Source organism: Hyaena hyaena, unplaced genomic scaffold (genome assembly GCF_003009895.1).
Source record: "Hyaena hyaena isolate Hyena2069 unplaced genomic scaffold, ASM300989v1 scaffold_212, whole genome shotgun sequence".
Lineage (NCBI taxonomy): Eukaryota > Metazoa > Chordata > Mammalia > Carnivora > Hyaenidae > Hyaena > Hyaena hyaena.
This window is the reverse complement of record NW_024080845.1, coordinates 1,845,379-1,860,181: the sequence shown is the minus strand read 5'-3', so window position 1 is coordinate 1,860,181 and position 14,803 is coordinate 1,845,379. Positions and strand designations below refer to the sequence as shown.

The window sequence follows — 14,803 nt, the reverse complement described above, 5'->3', positions numbered from 1 at the left end:
TTTCCCTACTAGATTCTAAGGGGCCACATCTCATTTGTCTTTGTGACTTCACTGTGTTAGGCTTCTAAAAATGTCTGAAGGAAGATCAATGAAAATGAGTGGCTTGAATGGCTTCACGAGGGAGGGACTAGCCTGGGAATCTGAGCACAGCAGAATTGTATATAGCCTTCAGCCCATTACCTCCTTCCTAAAACATATCTGACTAATATATCAATGTCCCCCTTCTTTCCTCCAAGGATATTTTGAGGCAAAATTGGGTTATACATAACATTTTGAGCCTTTCAGAGATAGAATTAGATAAGGTACTTGCCTCTCAAGAGTTGTATAATTTAGTCAGATAATCATCTTCTGCTAGAGTCCCCTTTCATGTGAAGATTTTATTGGAAGACTTTTGAAAATATATATATAGGAGTAAATGATTCAGCCTTTCTGATAATTTTGAAATGGTTTAAGAGATTACAAATCAAGAATCTATCAGTGGACTAAGTTAATTACCTGTCTCTGCCACCAGTTGCTCTATTCATGACCCTGGAGAAGGTCACTTCTTTCTCTCTGCTCATCTTTGGCTGCCTCTTCCAGGGTGTTGTCAGAACACATCGTACTATTGTACGAAATAAAATCATGGAAATTCAGAGTGCTAAGTAGACTTAGCATCAACAGTTCCTGGCCCACAATAGGGTCTCAGTATTTGTAGACTAAACGAATGAGTGAATTATCGATCCATTTCCACCACTGCAGATTACTGCAGTATTCCCAGCAGGTGTCATTTCCCCAGCCTTGGCTTCAGCACCTCTGCTGGTGGAGAGAGCTCACTCCCTCTGAAGGCGACTCATTTCCTTTGTCAACAAATTTAATTCCTGTCCAGTGTCACCTTGGACTCCCGTGAGGTGTCTTCCAATTCTGCTGGGCAGTTAGTCATTGCTGTATTGCATTCGTCAAGCATCTTAGTCATATCTCTGTTGTAGTATTGATCACAGTACATATAGCACCCTGATTTATAATGCCTGTTCTGTCTCCTGTTTCTCATCTATGAGCTCCATGAGGACATAGGTGTGTCTTATTTTCTTTATACTCCCAGATTCTGGCACAGTACAGAATAGATGTACTCCCACTGGGTGGAAGGGGGAGAGAAAAGAACAGTAATAACAGGGAGCATAGGTAATGATTGCCAACTCAGTGGTCCTCAAGAAGGAGATACTCACCCAAGAAGATGTGCACCAAAAATGACCCATTGGGATCATTGAAGGAGAAAACTTTTTAACTATTTCCATTTTTGTTAAGCTCCACCATTTTATATATGTTTTATACTATGCATACTAGTTTAATATAGCTATACATGTGGCAGATAGTCTCTTCTTTACTGTCCTGCCTGCCACTCCCTGTGGTGTATACAATAAACTCCTATCTCTTTTTTTAAAAAATACATATATGTATATTATATATATAGCTGTACATGTGTTTAATTTATAAATAAACATATATTAGAAGGTACATACTCATAAAGTTTTTCATAGAGGTACAAATCATAGGTTTGGGGACCCTTAGTGTAGCTGTCTGTAAGGTACTATGCTAAGCATTTTACATACATTATTTCATTTAGCCCACTGAAAATCACATGAGGTATACACTGTGGTTCCATTCTACAGATAAAGAAACTGAGGTAGGGAGAGGTTCGATAATTTGCCCAGTCACACCCAGCTGGTAACCAGTGGAACTAGGGCCCAGACTCAGACCTGTCTGGCTTAACCACTGCCCATTCTCTCTTGGTTTTCTGTCCTAACACCTATGGTTGTACCTGAGGCACAGTATAGGTTCGTGAATTCAATAAATAAAAGGAACGGATGAAGTAATCACACCGAGGACATATTAAAGCTTTTTCAAGAAAAATTGTGAAGATGAAAACAGAATTTCCCTTCTTACTGTAAAAGTGTGTGTTGGTGATGAGAACGTTTTATTCCATTTTCTTCCTTTTTTCTTTTTTTCTTTTTTTTTTTTTTTTGACAGAAAAACTGAAGCGAAGCACAGCAGGTCACAGTGCTCACTACTGAGCCCACAGCCCAGCTCTGAGTCTAGTTTTCACATCTGAGGACTGAACTACCTTGTTTTTATTGAGGTATCATTCATATACCATAAAAGTCAGCCTCCGAAAGAGTACAGTTCAGTTTTTAGCATATTCACAAGATTCTGGAACCATCTAACTTTAAAACATTGGCATCACCCACAAAAGACACTGCAAACCCACTGGCAGTCACTCCCCATTCAGGCCCTGTCAGCCCTGGGCAGCTGCCCATCTGCTTTCTGTCTCTATGGATGGGTCTTTTCTGGCCATTTCATACAAATGGAATCATACAATCCGTGACCTTCTGTCTCTGGCTTCTTTCCCTTAGAATATTTTCAAGGTCCATCCATGTTGTAGCATGCATCCGTATTTCGTGACTCTTCATGGGTAAATTACATTCCATTGTGTGGATAGCAAAAATCGAGTCATCAGGTGACGGACATTCGGTTGTTTCCATTTTTTTGGGTCTTATGAATAGTGCTGCTGTGAACAATGTTCATGTTTTTGTATGAACATACATTTTCAGTTCTCTTGGGTAGCACCCAGGAGTAGCCCATGTTTAACATTTTGAAGAAACACCAAACTGTTGTGCAAAGTGGCGGCACCATTTTACATTCCCACCAGCAGTGTGTGAGGTTCCAGTTTCTTTGCATCCTCACCAACACTTGCTACTGCCTAACTGTGTAGAATAACAGTCCTAGTGGGTGTGGAGGGTGTTCCATTGCGGTGCTGATTTGTATTTCTCTAATGATAGTGACATTGAGCATCTTTTCTTATGTTTATTGTCCCCCAACTATTTCTTCTTCATTTAAATTATTTCTATTTCTCTTTTGTTTTAGTGTTTTTCATTAGGATATAAATTTTGTTCTTCTTGTGATAACTGTTTTGTCCTTAAAACTCTCAAAACATATTAAATACTCATGAAATCTCCTATTAGCGATTATATGGTCTCTCAGGGTGCCAGGTAGCTGCAGCCACGAATTATAAAAATTTAAATGAGTTTCCACTACCAACTTTCCAGAAAATGTCTACATCACATTAGTAGATCACAAGCTTTCATAATCCCCTAATTATGATAATGATAGTGCTTTATTCAAAACGTTTTAATGTCCTAGAAACACAAGAATTTTTTAAATTATATTTTCTTAATTTTTTTACATCCCTGTGAGACAGAAAAGAAGAGAAGACAGTAGCTGTTTCAAAGGGTCCTCCGAGAAAGTAAGTGTAGAGGTTTGAATATCTAAAAAATTCTAGTGTGTCATGAAACCTTTTTGAGCACAACCAGTGTTTGCAAGATAGACAAGAAAATTCCACAATTGTTTTTAAGTCATATACAGTCCCGGATGTAAATCAGTACTCACAAGTGATGCTAACATTTTAACGATGTTAAAATTAACCTTTGCCATTAAACTTGGTTTAGACCACAGGGAAAGAAAGGTTTTTGAAAATTCCATATGACGATTTCTTCCCCGTACATTGAAAGAATATTTCCATTAGCCTCTAAAGATTTGTGGTAGTATTCTTGGGGGGAAATATACTGGGCAGATTACATATATAGTAAAGTCCAGTTCAGGGGAAGTGTCTGTTAGAGCTACGAGGTCTTTCTGGCTTCCAGAACTTACATGTTCCCATCTTAAGGTAATATTTTATTTGATGGCTTTTACTAGCATCAGTCATTCTCAATATTACTGAAAGTTGAATGTATTTGGTCATAACATTTAGTGATGAAATTCATCAGTATTCTTGTAAACTGGGCCTTCACAGGGAAAGTGATTTTTCTTAAAAAACTTTTTTTTTTAATTTATGTTTAGTCAAAAACCGGTCAAGCACCAGACATCGAAATACAATGAGTGTAAGGCAATGGTGTATGCCTTTGTAGAGCCTGTAAACCATCTGTGGATCCCATAAATGATTACATAACTGCACTTGTGATAAATCCTAAAAAACAAACACCTTATGATTCCATGAGAGCACTTAACGTGGAGGGGCTGACCCCAGTTTGTGGTTGTCAGAAAAGGCTTCCCTGGAAGATGACACAATTTGGGACCTAAAGGAGTTAGCCAGCACATGGGGCACACAGGCTAGCCCGTGCATAGGCACTAAGGCAGACATGAGTTTGATGCTCTTGAGGACATTAATGAAAGACAGTGTGGCTGATGTGCCGGGAGCAAAAACACAAGGTGAGGCAGATGGGGTAGTCATCGTATAAGGGCACGTTAAGGGTCTGGGCATCAGTCAGTCTGGGGAGAGCCATTGAAAGAGGCTAAGGCTGTAGAGTAACGTCTGTTGGTAGCCAGTACATTAAGAACAGTCAAGTGACCCTCTGCTCTGTCCCTTTCTTCTCTCTTGGTCAGGAATATGACTGGAGAAACTATCAGCCCGGCCAGATGAGTGAATCTGAGTTGCAAATGCTGGCCAGCCTGCGGCGGCAACAGAATGAAGAATTGGAGGACACGGGGGCTTCCCATGGCCTGAGTGCTTCCCAGGTGGACAACTGTAACGTCAGCATCAGCACCAGCAGTGACGACACAACCACCTGGAACTCCTGCCTGCCACCTGTGAGTCCGGGGGCTTGCGTCTTTGTTTATTGCCCTAATGAGAAACAAGCTTCCTTCTAACAAAGCCCAGCCTTGCCTGGAAAAACTAGGGCCAACATGAGAACATTCCCGATAAGTAATACTTAGAGCACATTCAGGAGCACCTGGCTGACTCAGTCAGTAGAGCGTGCCATTCTTGATCTTGAGGTTGTAAGTTCAAGCCCCGGGTTGGATGTAGAGATTACCTAAAAATTATAAAGAAAAATATTCAGAGCCCATTTTAGGCCTGTCTTTTCTTAAATTGTCTTACTTACCTTCAGGTAATTTATGTTAATTGTATGGTGATGTATATAAACATACGTTGAAAGCAAAAAAGAATAATTTTACTGTCAATTCTTGGAATCTCACCGTAACCCCAGCTCCTAGCACAAGCCCTGGCACACAAAGGGGCTCGATATCAGCTAAATGAGTGTTTATTAAATAAATGAACAAAAAGGATATTTACCCATCCCTGTGTCTAAGGCCCATGGTAGGCATTGCAGATCCTTCAACAGCGTGTATTTTCCCCTACATTTATACAGTTCAAGCACTATTAACCATGGCCCACCATCCTCACTATGGGCCAACCAAGAAGCTGGATTAGGTCAGGGTCTTCCTGTTCTTCAGGTGAAGACACTAAACTCTCCTGGCTCCGAGTTTCCACACCTGGTCAGTGGTGGAGCCCAGAGCAGAGCCCAGTATTTTGACTCAGTCCATTTCCCCCAGTATTGTTCTCAAAGATCTTATGGCTGAATTGGAAAGACAAAGCGAAATCATTGACAGAACAGTCCTACACAGCTTTAAAAACACCATAAGGCAGAATAATATCAGTATTATAATAGTGGTAATTAGAGCTACCGTTTCTTTAAGCACCTAGAGACATTTTAAGACCTCCATTGGCCCAAGGAAATTTACTAGTAATTTACTTATATTTACTTATAAGGTCACACTCAACATCAGATCAAACATATTAAAGTATCTTTTGATCCAACAGTAAATAAAATTTTTTACTATACAGTTTTTGAAAGGGAGTATAAAATCGGGTAACTTCTATTTATATTTATATAAAATGATATAAAGGTTGAGTTCAAGTGTAGTTGACAGTGGATAACATATGTTTTAAGTGTTTAATTAAATATTTATTAACTTTGCAATTTTCCTCCCAAGAACTTTTTTCCAACTCTCCAGAATCTTTGTAGATCTTAGATATCTCAGATGCTCTGGCACTAGGCCTTACATGTGTTATCTAACTCACTCCTTTCTGCTGTCCTGTGTGGTAAAAGCTGTTGAGTTCCCATTTACAGTTGGGAAAATTGAGACTCTTGAGTGAAATGATTCAGCCTTAGCTTGGCAGGACTCCTGAGTCTGAGCTTCTAACTACCATGATAGAGTGACTTCTCAATATGGTACTTAATTTGCCAGATAAGTGCTACATCCAGAGGAAGGTGAGATTTTTCCTCTGGAGAGTACTTACAAGTCTTCATGGAGGAGGATTTCAAATTGGCTCTAAGGAGATGTGGGGGCAGGCTTCTCTTGCCTTAGTTATATTTTCATTAAACTGAATGTTCAGGCACGTATAACTCCTCCAGCAGCCTTGGCACCAAAGAGTATCTAGGCCCCCACCCACCCCCCCCACCCAACAAAATACTCCTGTGTGCTGGTTACTCAGTATCCTTGTAGCCAGAGCTAAGAACATATGAATAAGTTGCAGAGGCTCTTGGGTGGCTCAGTCGGTTAAATGTCTGACTCTTGATCTTAGCTCAGGTCATGATCTCACAGTTCATGGGATCAAGCCCCACGTCAGGCTCTGTGCTGACAGCATGGAGCCTGCTTAGGATTCTCTCTCTCTCTCTCTCTCTCTCTCTCTCTCTCTGCCCCTCCCCAACTCACGTGTACGCTTGCACGCACGCATGCTCTCTCTCTCTCTTTCTCCCTCAAAATAAGCTTTAAAAAAAAGCAGTTGCAGATTTTTACCAATGCAGTTTACAATGGAATTGAATTGTTGCATTTCTTATAAAATATTCCTCAGCAGTCATTTCAATGGAAAGTAAGAAAGAGAACAGTGACCCCCTAAACGAGCTCTGTCTGTCATGAAGTAACTTAGAGACCAGCATTACAAAGGGCAAACTGAGGAGTGATTATTTATGGACTGAAAAGGCAGAGCTCTGGGTTGCCCTGGATACCATGTTCTCATCACTGTCCTGTTCTGGCAAGGACCGAAGTCCTCATGCACAGCAACTGCTCCACTCTAAAAGTGCGGGGCCAAAAATAACACTGTTGGTAATGAACTTAATAACCCTTCCATTTGACCAAATGAGAAATTGAAAACAGTCTATTTTTTAGATAGAGAAAAGAATTGAAAAGCCCACCTTTGGTATTCATAAGATATATTTATTATTGCATCAAATTCAGTCTATTTCGATATTGGAACTATCACCAAATGGAAAATTGCATTTCTTAATGAACTCTGCATGTTGTTGTTCATATAGAGTTTAAATAGAGCAACTTGCAAGAACCATTGTGGTCTTTCTGAGAGCTCATGCCCTTCCCTTTAGAAATTGTACAGGGAGGGTGAAAAAGAAGAAATGAACAAACCCCTAACTTGATCATGATGGTATCCTGCTTTTTGTGTATCTCATGGAATCGCCACCCCCACTGGCACTCAAACCAGAAATTTGGAGGGCATCTCCACTTCTCCCACCCCTTCATTTCCAAATCCCCTCGCTACCTAACACCATCGCCTTGGCACTTTATTTTCACCCACATTCCTTCCATAGTCTCCTTGTTACCTCTCTGCCTCCAGCCCAAGCACCACAGCCTGAGGGCGAGGAGTGTCTGCTCCGAGGCCAAGTTGCCAAGTTTCAAATCCAAGCCATGACCTTGTAAAGCACTTGGCACTGTATGTGAGGCATAATAAGCATTTGGTAAATTAAGGTCAGTTGATCATTATCATTATTATTCATACTAGTGATCTTCCTAAAGCCCAGATCTAATCTTATATCTTCCCTACATAAAGCCTTTCCTAGCTCCCATTGCCTCTTTGTTTAGGCATAAAGGTCGCCCGTGATGTGAGACCTGCCCCATTCCTTGGGCTCGTCTCTCACTGTTCTTCGTCTTACATTCCACACTTCGGTCCAAGTTATAACTTTCTGAACACACTCTGCACACATCCTTGTACCTCATACCTGATTACCTCCCCAGACTTAGCTCTAAAGCCTACTGTAGCTTCTCCAGGCCTCATTGTGAGAGACAGACCGTCCTTTCTGCTACTAACAGCCAGGAATATATCCATGACACTCTTGTTCCCAAACCCAAGTTCACCTGCCCATTGCCTGAAAGATCATTACTCGAGAGATGACTTTGGGTTGGAAAGGGTAGGGGCACCCGGGTGGCTTCGTTGGTTAAGCATTTGACTCTTGATCTCTGAGCCCCACATTGAGCCCCATGTTGGGCCCTGCATTGGTCATGAAAGCCTACTTTTAAAAAAAAAAAAAAAAAAGGAAGGACTTTGAGCTTCATTGAGGAGGCCAGCAGGCAGTCTCATGGCCAAAGAGCAACTCTAAGGTTTCTGCCTGGCCTAAGGGTTTTAAAGGAGTTTAGGGCAGTTAATCAGCAAAGGCAGTGCGGTGGCCAGCAACGTCTGTTGTCACACGCACACCCGATGGTGCAGCTACAGATGTTCTCTCAGGGCTCAGGGGTTGTGTGAGAGAGTCCGGTTCTCGTTTTGCAGTGCGTGGGAGGAGAGTTCTTTCCAAGAGGGCGACTTCTACGGCTACACACAGGGAGGTCAGTAAAATCATTTGTGTGACCTGGAGAAGAAAAACATTTTGCCAAAAACTTGCTGGGCTAATCGGAAAGCCAAGGTGACTTGAGACAGACTTGCTGGCCTTTGTGGTCTGGGAAAGTTCTGGTCCTTCACTCCTCAAGGCCAGCTGTCTGCAAATCTCAAAGAAAGTAAATTAGCTCTGTTACAGATCAAGGGCCTTGGGGCAGCAGGTGAGGAGTGTGTTAAGTTCAAGTGGCCCTTACGACCAGCTAGAGTGCTGTTATACTCTCGCCCCAGCCTCGCTTATCTGTCCCACATTAATTCATTCCGCATATTTGTTTCTTGCTTTTGCTTTTGCTTTCAAGTGGTACAATATACGTTGTGCGCTGTTCTGGAAGTACAAACAAGGCTTGACCCGGCCTTGAGATGTTCACGGTGCTGGAGGGAGGTAGAGAGCAAACAGCTCCCCATAAGTCGGGCCACTAGTGATAATAGAATGAAGAGTTCCGTAATTGATACAGAAGAGAGCCCACATCAGAGGGAGCGTTTAATCCTACCTGTTGGTTTCAGGGATACTTTCACAGAGAACGCTATAGTTAAGCCAGAGTTCAAGAATGAGGGCAAACTCGCCATTAAGAGAGGGAAAGGAATTCCAAGTTCTAAACAGGAACAGAACTAAATCTGTGGATGTGAGGGTGGAATCTCTCCTTTAACAGGATAACCTCTTTGTTTCTCCATCACCTTGAACAGAACTTGAAAGGAGTCTTTGCTCATCCCCCCATGGCTACCAACCTCTACTCAGCATACACCCAGAACTCCCCCATACTTTGGCCACCCCGTGCAGCTTGCGCAGATCATGTGATGCCCTTTGTCCAGATCATGTCAATCATGTCATTGTTCATGATGCCCTTCCCTCTCCCTGGAGACCCTGCATCCCTCTCCTCTACCTGGAACACTCCTTGTTTTCCAAGGCCCAACTCAAACATCAGTGCTTCATGAAACCCTCTCTGACCCTCCACCACGCTGCGCAGAACTATTTGCTTCCTTCTGTGGGTTCCCATTATCTTCAGGCTCAGTGTTAGCATTTACCACATCAGGGAACCGTGGTTAGCAGTGTGTCCCAGTCCTGGTTGTGAGTTCTTGGAAGGCAGGACCGTGCTGAGCCCAGTGCCTGGCATGAGGTCACATTCAGTCACTGGCTGTGAGTCACTGATTGAACGAATCAACCAGAAATATTAAAAGATTCTCTTTTTCACTCTACCATAATGTAATTTTCATCAAAATTCCAAAATAAACGTCAACTTGCCTCTGCTTAAATAAACCCTGACCAATGCAGGTAATATTTTACATTCAAGTTTGATAAATGGATATTAAATATATAAAGGAAAAAAATCCCTCTCCAGACAGGGCTTGATGACCAATGGTTTAAAAAGGAGATTTAAGCAGGTCACATTCAATTTAGCATCTTTACCTAACAACTTCACACACTGCAGTCTGAAACCCAAAAGCCTATGCAGAGGAAAATGAAGAGTCTTTAGCAAAATCTATTGTGTTTACCACCAGTTTTGATTCCTCAGCTTTCCTTAGCATCTGTACAGTTCAGAGTAATATGTACTGTTTAAAAGGTGTTTAGACATAATAAATTAGTCATTTAAAAGTGTAATTAAATGTAACCATATTTCTCATAGCAAATTGGCTTTTGTAGGCATCTCTTGCTAAATAAATCAAGCCTACTGAGAAATCCATTGGCCTTTGACAGACAAATTTTTCAAAGTTTCTAACTTAGAACCAAATTCAATTAAAACAATACTTTACAACTTCTGTGGAAACCAGGCTACAAGTAATCAATTTTGGAGGGTTTCTGTTAGGAGTAGCTCTCATGAGATTTATTCAAAAACTCGGCTCTGGGCAGCCTTAGGAAGGGAGTTACGAATTGCTTATAATGGATTCTTAAGTGAATTTTATTTTGGTGAGGGCTTTTGATTGACAATAGCATAAAATCGTGTCAAGGGTGGGTGAGTATGTGTGTATGGTTTCTTTTTAAGGAAAAAGAGTAGCTATTAATGGAAGCGGCTTCTTGCGGCTGCCAAAAGAATGTAGACTCCACATCAGCCTACCTAAGCTCAGATCCCAGCTCTGCCGTTTACTGGCATGAGCGCCTGTAAAATGGGAGTAATAAAAGGCCTTCCTCCTACTGGCGTGGTGAGAACTGAATGGGTGTGGGGAATGCCCAGGCCCAGTGCCTCGCAGAGTAAGCGCACAGCTCTTATCTGCTGCTCCCCCAAAGTTATTCTCCTCAAAGGGCCACTTGAGTGATCAGAAAAGATTTCTAGGACACTTCCCCTTTTTGTGACCACCGAGGGCTCTAAGGATAGGTAGAGGTTCTGCTGTGCTTGTGTTGCTGTGAGCTTCACTACCGAAATCCAGACTTATCCCCTCAGAGCTTTACAAATAGACCCTTCTGTTGTTTTATTATTTCACTATTTCATTATTTCTCTGTCCTGCCTCTACCCTAGATTCAAGAAAAGCGTTCCTCATGTGCATTCTACCCTGTAAGCAGATACCCCAAAGCTATCATTCCTTCAAGTTAAGAATTCCCATAGTCTAATATCAAGCACGTAACTCTCCTCAGCTTGTTTTAAAAAAAAAAAAAAAAAAAAGCTCATCGCATGCATCCATCACATTGCAGAGCATACTATTTGAGGAAACAAGGCAAGATGCACTTAATAAAATTACAAGCGTACGGTAAGGTTCTCAGACAAGTTATTTATGGTCTTGATTAACCTTGCAACATTTTTGCCATTTTCATAGGTTTTACATAAGAACATGAAAATATTGTCGTTACCCTTTAACATGGCAAGATTATCTTATCTCCTGTTCTTTCATTTAGCCTTCACTTCTCTCCCTCACCCCAGAATTTCTAGCAGCTCGATCACGGGAAAGCAAAGCTTCTTGTGCTCAGTGGCAAATTTTAGGAGTTCGGGTTTTCCCAGCACTCGTGCATAGCAACAGCGCCACCGAAAGGACCAGGGCCTGAGTTTCTAGGATCTGTTTCTTCGCTCATCAGCATATCAGCGTTTTATTGTAATGATCGCTGACTGCCACGTGTTCAGTATATAATATATTAGCATTTCAGGCTCTTTATAGTTAATAGGTCTTAATTTGTTCTGATCTGCAGATTCATTAACTTCTCAGCTCTCTTCGGGTGTAATGAGTTTTCTTTTAATTCTCCTGAACTAAAAAAGGTAAGCAGTTGATTGTGCTAAGCTGCAGATAAATCAGATGAGCAGATGTTCTTATACAACTATAGAAATGATATATGAAAACAGATATGGGAGTCGGTATAACATTGAAATGTGTGAGGAGTTCTGTGTTTAGTGACTATGAAAGTCACCCTGTGAAATAAACTGCCCTCGGTCTCAGAGTGTGTTATCTGTTATATCTTATGTTTGTCCCAAATGTAGCAATGTGACAAAGCTTATTTTCTTTAATTTTATTTTTTATTATTTTGTAATGCTTATTTTATTTTTGAGAGAGAGAAAGAGAAAGACAGCACATGAACAGGGGAGGGGCAGAGAGAGAGGGAGACACAGAATCCGAAGCAGGCTCCAGGCTCTGAGCTGTCAGCACACCCTGACTCAGGGCTCGAACCCACGAGCCATGAGATCATGACCTGAACCGAAGTCAGATGCTTAACCGACTGAGTCATCCACCCAGGCGCCCCTATTTCCTTCCCATTTTAAACATAAAGTGACATAAATTGTATTTATGGTAGGGAGGTAGTCTTAGACTTCAAGTAAATATTTCAGACCACTTTTTTTTTCTGTCATAAGCTAAACTGAGTTTGTCATATTTGTTTTCAAAAACTTTCGTATTCACCACTGTGGGTGAACCTGTGAGCTGGATTAAGCACTACAACCTAATGGTCAAAAGGATTAAACTGTGCTAAACTGGGTTCACTCCACGATTTCCTGGCTGGCCTGACCGTGGGTGAACACCCAGTGCCTGAATTTCCTCCTCTTTTGGATGGGGTCATTAATCCTATCTGTTTCATAGAATTGCTACAAGGAACAGAGTATGTGCTCAGTGAATATCGGCTAGTGCTGATATTCTTATTATCATAGTTATTGGTGGGTATTGGTTGGTATTCTTTTGCTGCTGCTTATAGTATTAATAGTCTGAATATGGCTGAATTCCAAAGCCAAAAAGCAATTTTATTTTTTTAACCGATGCTTTCATAAGATATTAACCTACCTAGAAATAGTACAAATAGGTTTACTCCTCCATATGTATGAAAACATACCTATTTCCGTTTGTGGATGGGGACATGTGGCTTCAGATAGCCCATCACGTTTCCCCCAACCCCACCCCACCGTGTTCAGAGAGCTTTTAGAAACCATTAGGCACATTCTCATTCATTCTGATTTGGATCTAGGGAAACAAAAAGACCTAATGCAAGTGAAAGTGCTGCCCTTTCAAAGCATCAAAGCAAAGTTATGGGAACTGAAATATCTTGCAGGAGCTTTTTAGCTGAATCATTGCCATGGGCTCTTCCTGTCCCTGAATCTGATCACGCAGTTAGGAGACATGTACAGAGAAAGGGAATTGGGGCTACCCGGTTTTGTACGGGACCCACTCCAAACCAAGACGTATATCCTTCCCAGACAGAGTCACTAGCGTTTGGGATGTAGAAGTCAGTTTATAGCAGGTATTATGTATGTAAGAATGTTCTGCCATGATATGACATCACTAAGTTGAAGTTAGTTATTGAATAAAATATCTAGGGGTGAAAACTTGATAATTAGCTTTCAATACTAAAAATTAAGTTAGGGAATCAGGTATTCAAACCGAGTTCCATTACCCTACAATTATTTTAACTGATTTTTTTTCCTTTACCTTTCTGTCCATTTCCCATCAGCACTCTTTTCTACTTCAAAAGATTTCCACCGGTTATTTGTTGTTTTCTATCACTAAGAAACCACTCTACATGGGAATCTTTTGTTGGCTCTGTTCTTTTTCACTGCTTGTATCACTGAATCAGTTTTTCATACAGACAGGAGCAGACATGGAAAGGGTCAGTCTGTGTAGTCTTAAGTGAGAGCTGAGTCACAAACAAGATAGGATTCTGTAGCCGTTTGTGTTCTCCAGAGATGGAGTAAGTCATTTGGAATAAAGGGGTTGGAGACAGATGTAAATAGAATTAATGGTATAAAATTTTTAAAATGGAACTTTGCTGACTATCAGCACTGTGGTGCTTACAGAGTTATGGAAAGGCCTCTGGAAGTGAATCAGGAGAGGCCCATTCACTGGAGGCCGAGTACAGCTGAAATACTGGACGAATACCAATGAACGGATTATCGAGAGTATTTCTGCAACCATGTGAGATGCTCTAGAGAACCCATTAGGCCCTTTGCTTGCTAATTCCTGTCTCTGCTGTGAAATAATAAAGCCTCAATCATAAAACTAAATTTCACTTGCAAATTGCTGGAAGTCTTATTTCTCCAGTGAGATCAAATATGTCTTATGACATGTTTTTCCTTCCACTGTTCTCCCAGCTGTTGTTTCTTATTACTGAGATGGTGATGCATTGATACCAGTTCAATTACCAAAGTATCTGAGAGCATTTAAATTCATGGTGCATCACAGAGAGTCAGGCTAAGCGACTGTGATTATCAGACAAGGTGTTTGATTTAAATTAAAGGAACACTTCCAAGAGATTATTTATAGAGGGAGACAATCTACTCCAAAGAATTCCCATGACCCACATCTTTAATATTTTAGGACCCGTGAAAATAAAGAGTATGTGGAAAATAAGGAATGTGTGCTGTGTATATACAGGCACCTTTGCCATACTGTTTCCCTCAGTTGGAGTCAGCCCCGTAGGGCCACATCAAGAGTGAAAAAGGCTTAACACCAACACTGTTGGGTGAGGAAGTAATGGAAATCCTTTAAATGCAATTCAAAAATGTATACCAAATTCCAGCTTGTAATAAAATGAGAATGTTAAAAATGATTTTCGTATTAGAATTACTTGGTTGTTAACCACATAAGAAAAATACTGCAAGCTGATGTTCAAAAAGAGATATAATGGAATTTTCTCCCTTTACAGAACCTAGGGAAAAGATCAAATTCCATTGGAGGCAAGAGTTTAAAGCTTATTTAGGGATGTGGTGGTTTAGTGGTGCTTTGAAATAGTAACTTAAACGTTTCTTGTGGAGGGAAAAGTTGAGATTTCACATTTTTCTTAGGTATTGGCGCCATTTTTTTTCCAGTTCACTGATTAGTCCTTGAGGTTTTATTATGCACTTGGGGAAGACAACCACCTTGACCTAAGATTTACATGTGTAATTCCATTAGTGAACATGCAGGCTATCCTTGCAAACTTGCTAACATTGAGATATA

The 14,803-nt window shown here is 41.0% G+C and overlaps 1 protein-coding gene across 11 annotated transcripts in view; it reads left to right on the top strand.

Moving 5' to 3' along the window:
• The window catches only part of CFAP20DC (CFAP20 domain containing), a 233,385-nt gene that overhangs the window by 169,130 nt on the left and 49,452 nt on the right, over nt 1-14,803 (top strand). For 6 of the 11 annotated variants that reach the window (XR_005530284.1, XM_039242483.1, XM_039242481.1 and 3 more), the window contains 2 exons: nt 3,233-3,277; nt 4,414-4,617. Coding sequence is in view for 10 of the 11 variants with exons in the window: in XM_039242483.1 (XP_039098414.1) it covers nt 3,233-3,277; nt 4,414-4,617 (249 nt within the window). In the remaining variant the exon portion in view is untranslated. The remainder of the gene's footprint in view (nt 1-3,232; nt 3,278-4,413; nt 4,618-14,803) is intronic. The other 5 variants (XM_039242489.1, XM_039242488.1, XM_039242484.1 and 2 more) reach the window with 1 other exon arrangement.